Raw genomic sequence first — 9,295 nt, 5'->3', positions numbered from 1 at the left:
GTGGGATGACTGAAGACTGGCGGCATATATTGACTGAATTCCGGTACTATGATGACATTAGAGATTTAGTCAATATGGGCATCACGTATGGAGGGGCGGGGTGGGATTTCAGTAGGGCACTTGGAGAGTAGGTTTGCACGTGAAGTGTTTGTTGGGAGAAGTACTAGACTTAGTGGAGGTAATTCCTCCACATAGTCATCTCTACAATTTGGGGGTGTTGGTGTTGGAGGGGAGTTCGTGGAGTTGGTGATGGTGCGGCGTCGTTTTTCCTGGTGTGGATGTCGTGCCAACCATCCATGAGGGTGGTCTCGTACATTGTTTGTGTTGTGTTGTCCGTTGCCGCGGTCCCTGTGGGCCCATTGTGCAGTCCGTGAGAACAGCATGTTAATTGTTTGTGGTCCTGGCTTATATGTTTGTTCCGCTGTTCCGACCGGAGGCTATATTCTGGTACCGCGGGTGCCAGGTGAACCCAGATCCTCGGATCTGGCCTGGCAGTTGGTGTTGGCCCCCTTGTGGGAGCTTCGCGGTGGCTGTGGTTTGGACCCAAATCGCGGGTAGAGTTTCGGCTTGAATGTGGAGTTGCATATCAACAGGGTGCCTGACCCATAGAAGAAGTTCAACATGGCTAAAATACCAAGGAAATGTCGCCAACATAACGCTGAGGTATATTTTTGCCACCGTTAAAAATTTGATGTTGTCTGACCTGAGAATCGAATCCGGGATCTCTACACAGGCGAGTGTCCTATCATTGCACCACGATGGCATTTTTCAACTGGATCTAATTTTGGGTGTCATTGGTTTCAATGGTTATCGTGCAAACCAATCATTTTAGTTGGTAAACGTAGGATATTTTTTGAGCTTTTGAGTCATTATGTCAGGAAACATGGACTAGCCCACCAAAAAATTGTGGTAATCTGAACCACAAGTACTACCTACCTTCGATGAACATTTTAAAACTATCCTTGAGTAGCACTTAAATTGCACTTAAGCGAAAAATTAGAACTTTTGTGAGGGAGGTAACGAAAGAAATTGTCCGATATACTTGTAGTCGGTCCATGTTCGAACTTGATCTACGTTTGGAAGAGATTTTAGAATTTTGGCCAAATCGCATGCTCAATTTCAGGGAGAAATTCAGGCCAACGGCCAATACTTTAACTTTTACAAGTTGAATATGCAAAAAAATGTACAAAAAATTACCATTTGATTTTGGACGGGCCATCCTGTTGCTCAATTCATAAGTTATCATGCTTATAATCGTACGTTATAGTTCCTTAAAAAAAAAAAAAAAAAAAACAAGTAAAAAAGTATCAGTCGGCTTTGCCTACATACATATACCCTCAGCCTGTGTGAATTGAAACTTTAATCTATTGACAATATAAAATGTAATACCGGCTATACATTTCCAAAGGATCTTCCACATTCGAACCTGATCTATGTCTCTCTATGTCTAATATGTAGTGAGCAGAGTGGCCATAGACTTAGTGGAATGGTCAAATAGGTGTTCAGCCTCTCACAAATGTTATTAGGGAAGGTGCCGGAATGGGTACAGTCGTTTGCGTAACGATCTCAATGCCGTCTGGATGTGTTGAATTCCAGGTTAAACAGTTCCGGGGTTATCTCCCCCTTGAGAAACTCACGAACGACTGGCGTCCACATATGTAAATAATTATCCAACGTTTCAAACTTGGCCTTAGAGTAGTCTGCTCAATGTCCTCAAACAGCTTGGAGTGTTTGACAATGTAAAAGGTTTTTAATAAGTCGAGCACCGCCATAATTGTCCTATCGCACGGCTTGCTCTGATTGAGCCATCGACTAGTGCAGCGGTGTTGTTACGGAGGACGATTTAAGGACAACGGTCACACGTTTCTTCTAAGCCCTCGTAAAATATATCTTTGGTCTGCCCGTCCTTGTCTTCGCTTGGAGCATGAGCGCAAATAAAACTGATGTTATAGCAAGTCTTTTATTGGAAAGGAGAATATCTTGGACCCAACAGTCTGATAGAATTCGCAGGGCCGAGCGGTTCAAAACGGGAGGAAATACCGCCAGTTCCACTTTAGCAGAATAACTTTCGACTTTTGCAAAGTTATCTGTTACATCCTTTGCCGATCGACCCATGATGTCAATGTCGTCGTTCCACTTCTTTTGACCTTCGCATCTCTTATAAACTTTTCCAGCAGAAAATTGAATGAGTCACACTAAAGGTTGTCTCCTTGTCTGAAACCTCTTTTGGTACTAAACTCTGTGGAGAGGTTCTTTCCTATTTTAACTGAGGTTCGAGTATCAGTTAATGTCATTCTACAAAGCCGAATGAGCCTTGCTGGGATACCATGGTTTGGGATACCTTTGAACGTATGGGGCTGTCGAAGGCTGCTTTATAATCGACAAAAAGGTGTTAGTTGTCGATCTGCAGCTCATAGGTCTTCTCCAGGTTTTGCCGCAGGGTAAATATGTGGTCAATGGTGGATTTGCCAGGACTGAAGCCGCATTGGTATAGCCCAATTATTTCGTTGACCATAGGCTTTAGTCGTTCGCACATTATCCCTGACACTATCTTGTATGCAATACGGAGAAGACTCATGCCCCTATAGTTAGAGCATACAGCCTTGTCTATTTTCTTGTGGACGGGACACAGGATGCTCAGGTTCCAATCGTCGGGTAGTCGTTCTTCCTGCCAGATGGCGCTAACTAGCTCATGAATACAGCTTATCAGCGTGTCGCTTCCGGGTTTGAACAGCTCGGCTGGTAAGCCCTCGGCTCCTGCTGCGTTATTATTCTTCAGCTGGTTTATTGCTGTATTTACCTCATATTGGCTTGGCGGTATACATTCAATACCATCTTCTGGGATTGGATCTGTAGTATTTTCGCCGTCTTCGCTACTATCGGATACCAACAGTTTGGAAAAATGCTCTTTCCATATCTTGAACACACTATCTGTATCAGTTACCAAATTACCTTGCTGGTCTCTACAGGAGGATGTGCCTATACCAAAGCCATCAGTTTGATGTTTCACTGTTTGATATAACTTTCGGACTTCATTCTGGCTCCTGTACATTTCGACTTTTTCACAATCCCGCTTTTCCATTTGTCTCTTTTTCCTGCGGAAAAGGCGTTTCTCTTCTCTCCTTATCTCCCGATACTTCCCCCGTGCGCTTCGCGTTGCTACTGATTGTAGAGTAGCCATATAAACCGCATTTTTCCCTTCGGTAGCATTACGACACTCCTGGTCATACCATGGATTCCTTGGTGGTCTCTGGTATCCAAGTATGGATTTGCGGCTATTTGCATGGAGTGGACAATATTTTGCCAATGTGCTGATATGTTATCGGAACAAGGAGTGCTTTCATTAAGCAATTGGGCTAGTTGAGTTGATTATGCTGTGGATATCTGTTTTGTTTGCAGCCAACCGATGTCCAACTTCCGCGTTGTATCTGTTCGTGCTTTATTTGCAACGTTTAGGCGGATACGTACCTTTGCTGCAACAAGGTAGTGGTCCGAATCTATGTTTGCTCCTCGGAACGACCGTACTTCCAACATGCTCGATGAATGTCTTTCATCTATTAGAACATGATCAATTTGATTACTTGTTCTTTGATCTGGAGACAGCCAGGTGCCCTTATGAATATCGAGATGATTAAATCTGGTACTGCTAACTACCATGTTTTTTCCAGCTGCAAAGTCTATCAGCCTCATACCATTGTCAGATGTTTCACTGTGGAGACTGAATTTCCCGACTGTTGGGCCAAAGATATTCTCCTTTCCAATTTTGACATTAAAATCGCCTAGAATGATTTTAATGTCATGGGCAGGGCAACGGTCATATGTTTCTTCTAAGCGCTCGTAAAATATATCTTTGGTCTGTTCGTCCTTTTCTTCAGTGGGAGCATGAGCGCAAATAAAGCTGATGTTGAAGAATTTAGCTTTTATTCGAATTGCAGCAAGTCTTTCATTCACTGGGGTGAAGCTGGAGACCAGATGTTTTAGTCTCCGACTAACTACGATTCCGCAACCAAACTCATGCTTTACGTCATGGCAGCAATAATACAGTGCGTCACCTTTAGGTGTTGTTGTGACGCCTTTCCCAATCCATCGTATTTCCTGTATGGCAGTAATATCGGCCTTGTACTTTTCAAGTACGTCTGCCAATGCGAAGACTGCACCTTCTCTATAAAGAGTGCGAAAATTCCAGGTGAAGATTCGCAGATCATGGTCCTTAAAACGTTTGCGGGGTTCGTCAACTTTAGAGGGGTTTGTTTTTCTTTTCTTTCGTTTTTTCATAGTAGGCTGTTTTTTCTAGGGGAGGGTTACTAACCCGACGCCCAAACCCAAGTTTTTAACGTTCTTATGGGTGAACGCGCGGCACATGTTAGCTCACTACCTTTAACGGGTGTTAAAGGCAGTTCCCCAGGTTACACCACGGGGAGGTCAGTGTCCACTTGAGATGAAAGAGGGACCAAGATAAATCCTGGGCTTTGCCATGTTAAAGCCGGTCAACACCGTTGCTTGGTATCATTCATCCCCTACGTCACCCGCCTAATAATCACTACGTTATCGTTTATTCCAGTGAAATATAAAGAAAGTTCATGCACAAATCGATTTTAAAAATATAATTTTTTGAAAAAATGTATGAAATGAAAAAAAAAAATTTTTCAAAAATTTTTTGTTGTTTCACGAATGAATAATTATAAGCCTACTAATAACTATAATAATGTTTTATTTATTGAAAAACGTCATGCACAAACCACTTTGAAAAAATTTTAATTTTTTTGTTTTTTGTTAAAAAATTATACCTTTAAATAAAAGCGTTTACGACATTTTTACGATTCTCAGAATTGAAGAAAATTAGTAAGAAATAAATGTTATGTCAGTTTAATTATCTCATGTGACTCTAAAGTTTATTTTCAATTGTATATCAGCTATTTGATAATTTCAAATTTTAAAATAATTTTGTGCGTAAGGTTTTTTCACCGAATCACCTTATAATTATGATTTTATGTAATCTTATGGCAAAACTCATCACGCTATGATACACGGATATGAGGTTGTAAAAAAGTCATAACGCTACTCAATATACCAATTTGCATCAAAATCGATTGAAAAATTCATGTAAAACGTAAAAACGGTAGCCACCGTTACATGAGAGCTACAGGAAACCGCGGGTCTATGTGGCCCAATTTGAGCCCCTCACTGTCCACTAATATAAGAAACATTTGTGCAAAATTTTAGGAATCTACAACTTTTCCTTTAAAAGTTATTAGTAAAGTTCCGCTAAAGTGCTCATATTTTGCAGAGGTAGAGAATTTTCATAGCTGCAACATTTTCTTTTGTTCCATTTCGATATGACTTGCGGTTTCCAAGCAAAATCGTTAAAACCTAAAAAACCCTTAAAAATGCCGACTTGAATCGCGAATATCCACTTAGCGCCGAGGATATTTTTGCGCGAAAACTTGAAATTTTATATGAAAATTATATTTTTGAGGCTTTCTAAAAAATTTTTAAAAAATAATTTTTTTCTCTAAAACGTATAGTTTCTCTGTAATCGCGCCTTCTTTTAAAAATGCCGAAACCTGGGAGGTTTGGAAAATACTATATTCCTAACAAATCCCTGACTTTATACATATGTATGTAACATTTATGATTAATTGTTTAACGCAAATTTAAATTTTTCACCAAAAGTAGAAAATTACAAAAAAGTCGATTTTTCTGAATTGCTTGAGTTTTACGCCGATTGCGTGGAAATGCATGGACCAAATGAAGCGACCAGTGGCTTTAAGTGGGTTAAAAAGCGCTCCGGCGCTCATCTGTGAACATTGTAGTTTCAGAATTCGCAAAAACTTTCCAGGTGTAAGCACCTTCCATTTAAAGTTGCTTCAAGAACACCGTGTATTGCGAGCTGTGTCCTGATATGAACAGACAGACGGACATTATAATATCGACTAAGAACTTTAAGCTGATCAAGAATATACATATATAGGGTCTCCGACGAATATTTCGATGTGTTACAAAGGGAATGACAAATATAATTATACCCTCCGTATTATGGTGGAGGTTATAAAAATTAGTTCCTCCCCACAAGTCTCAATAATTTTTCTAGGTAAAACTATGAATATCTTAAAAATATTTTTTTTCTTCTCCCCCTTACCTTTGTTGCTAGTCTCCCAACGTGAAGAATCCATTAAAGGTGAGGAGCCCTTCGTCGACGGTTCATTAATTATCTCTGTAAAATCCATTAAATTAACGGAATCTGAATCTGAAGGTCCATTACAAATTTCCGTTGCCAAAGGTGATGCATTTTCCGCTGCATTTCCAAATGGGTCTTCAAAGAGTTGTTGCTGGTGGTGGTTCTTCTGGTGCTTGGGTGTTTGGGATATATTGTTGTCGTTGTCGCAAATGTTCTGTGGCAGCAGAACGGATGATGACAATTCAGCCATGACAAATGATGTTGATGGTGGTATAACTGTAGTTGTTTTTACCGGAGTTGGGGTGGGAAATGCAGCGGTAGCTGCATTGGTGCTGGGCATGGAGACATTTCCTACGCTGCCAACAACTGCTGCGTTAGCATCGATGTAGAGCTGTGGAGAAATATTTTCGTTGTCGTCGCATGTTGACAAAACGCACTGAACCGTTGCACTGCTGCTTTCATTGTTGTTGTTGTTGTTTGTGTTCCATTGAATAGTGGAGTGTTTATCGTTTTCATTGTTGGCATTTGTGGGGTGACAATGAGCACCACCATCACGACTATAGTTATCGTCATAGCCACCAGCAAAACTATTGGAATCCCAAATATTACCATAGCTATGTCTGGCACTATCAGTATTTGCATGGTTGTTGGCTTTGTTGTCTCCATAGTTATGTCCAATTGATTTTAAAGCTGCCACCACTGTGGATAACTTTAATGCCTGCTCTTGGGGCATACCTTTACTGTCAGCTTCAACAACACAACCACCGCCACGGCCACTAAGAATTCCTCTATCAGTGTTGATGCCAGCATTAGGCCAACTTTGATGATGTTGTTGGTGGTGGTGATGGTTACAATGACTTTTGTTAGTTGTGTCATGAGATACTGGAATACTTGGTGGTGGTGGTGGCATTGGTGGAGGGTGTGGTGGTGGCTTCACCACCATTTCATTAAAGCCAACATTATTTGGTTTATTCGTTTGTGCCAAGTTTAATTGTTGCTGTTCCTGTTTAACATTGTTAACGCTATTGTCGTTCCCTTTGTTGTTGTTGTTGGTGTTGTTGCAACTGTTGTTGACGCAGTTGTTAACCGAATTTAATGCGGTTGTATTGATGTTGCCATTGTTTTGTTGCGAAATACAATTGCAATTGTTGATGTCGTCGGTGGTGAAGCTGGTGTTGGTATAGTTTTTGTTGTTGTTGCCGCAACTGCACTTTGCCATTGCAGTCTTGGAGTAGTACTCAAAAGACAGTTCAGGTTCATGCTGTTGCTGTTGTTCTTGTTTTGCCATTGTTTTGCCTTTGTGGTGGTCTCTGGTGTTGGTGTCGGCAATTGTTATTGTTGCCGGTATTCTTTTATTGTTGCTATTGTTTTTGTTGTTGCTGTTGCCGTTGTTGAGGTTTTCAATCATGTCTTCATTTCCATCATCTGCCACAATAGGCGGCGACTCCACAATTCTACCATTGACAACTGTATCAGTCTCTACCACCACCACCAAATGATGTGACTTTTGTTGTTGACATTGTTTCAGTTGTTGTCCTTCTGGCTGTTGTTTTTGTCTTTGCTGTTGTTGTTGCTGTTGACTGCATTTATTTGTTGTCATTTCAGTTAAGGCCGTGGGCAATACAATTATCACTTTTTCAGGCAACAATTCCTCAATTGTTTCACTGTTTGTTATAGACAATGGGTTTTGTAGATTTTTTGTTGTTGCCAGACTTAGGGAATCCAAACTTATCATTATTGTCTTCAACTACTCAAGATTTTAGACATTGTTGTTGTTTTTAATTTTAGTCTGAAAATAAATTAAAAAATTATAGAAATACATTAATTTACGAATAAAAATCATGCTTGAATTCAACAGTTGTGGACAAGAGGGTTCTCAATTTACCTCACCCTCATATTATTTTGTAGTGATAATAAATTTAAATCGATTAACTTTTTTAATGCTTCATTGAATTTTGGTTATTTTTTTTCTTGACAGTATTTTATGATACCTTCTTGGATTGTACATAACTGATAGGGGAATTGCATATGTATGTACATAAATATGTGCTCAGAGTAATTTTAAAGCGACTAAATGTCTTTATTTTTGCATTGAAATGGAACGGAATTCCAAAAAGGTTTATATCCATTTCCGTATGAATTACAAGAATGTTTCTTTCTCAAGGGTTGGTAATAATTATTACCCAAAAACTCTAATTATGTAATCTATCTTTTATGTTGTTGGCATTTTTAGGCTAACGTAACTATCGAAAGGGAGCATAATCAAAATACTGGTTTTGGACCCCACCTATGATTGGGCGTAATCCGTTTCCGAACATTTGGTGTTGTTCGTCCGCCTGACTGGTCCGCCTGACTGGCTGGAGCGCACGATAACTTTTGAACGGATCAAGCGATTTGATCCAAACATAGAGGACGATTGCACTGGGCTACACGAAAAAAATGCAGGGGTTCTCATACACCAATTCGGTTTTGTTGGAGTCGATGGAAGACAAAAATACCTATGGGCTTTCCAAATGACTTTCTCGGAATTCCATTATTTTTTTTTTTTCGTTGAAAGGGTCAAATGTTAACATTCAAAGAAGCCATATATTTTAAAAATCGGTTAAGAAATGATTAAATTACAGTTGAAGTGTGAAAAAAGGTATAAAAAACAAACAAAAAATGATTTTCCTCGGGCTCTATACTGCTTCTACACCAAACAGTATAATTATTCAATTTTTCCAAAAAGGAAATTATGTTAGCTTTCAAAAATGGGAAAAAACTACTGAAATCGGTTCAAAACTAAATAAGTTACGCATTTTTTGAATTTAGCTTTTTGGTTTTTATTTTATTTTTTTTTTTTTGTATAATTATTATTATAATTATTGGTTTTTATGCATATCCAAGCATCCGTCCGTCTGCGGTAATCACTCTAGCGTCCACAATAAATGAGATAGAACTCAGACATTTTTGAAAGATGCGTTTTTTTTTTTGCTGGCACGAATTAACTAAAATTTGGCATTTAGGGTTCACAATGATCAGCGAATAAACGATTTTTACATCGTAATATTCCTTCAAGGCAAATATCATATATGTTTGGGTGCAAACAAATATAAACCCAAAAGCCACAGAAAAAAA

At 39.4% G+C, this 9,295-nt stretch overlaps 1 protein-coding gene across 4 annotated transcripts in view; it reads right to left on the bottom strand.

The window, feature by feature from the left end:
• The window catches only part of LOC141397928 (uncharacterized), a 130,846-nt gene extending 122,879 nt beyond the window's left edge, over nucleotides 1–7,967 (bottom strand). For all 4 annotated transcript variants that reach the window (XM_073974874.1, XM_073974875.1, XM_073974877.1 and 1 more), the window contains exon 1: nucleotides 6,140–7,967. In XM_073974874.1, coding sequence (XP_073830975.1) covers nucleotides 6,140–7,913 — 1,774 coding nt within the window. In that variant the 5' untranslated portion in view covers nucleotides 7,914–7,967. The remainder of the gene's footprint in view (nucleotides 1–6,139) is intronic.
• Nucleotides 7,968–9,295: the final 1,328 nt, after the last annotated feature.

This window comes from Musca autumnalis, unplaced genomic scaffold (assembly GCF_047663935.1).
Source record: "Musca autumnalis isolate F117 unplaced genomic scaffold, ASM4766393v1 scaffold_3, whole genome shotgun sequence".
NCBI lineage: Eukaryota > Metazoa > Arthropoda > Insecta > Diptera > Muscidae > Musca > Musca autumnalis.
This window is presented reverse-complemented; position numbering and strand designations above follow the sequence as displayed.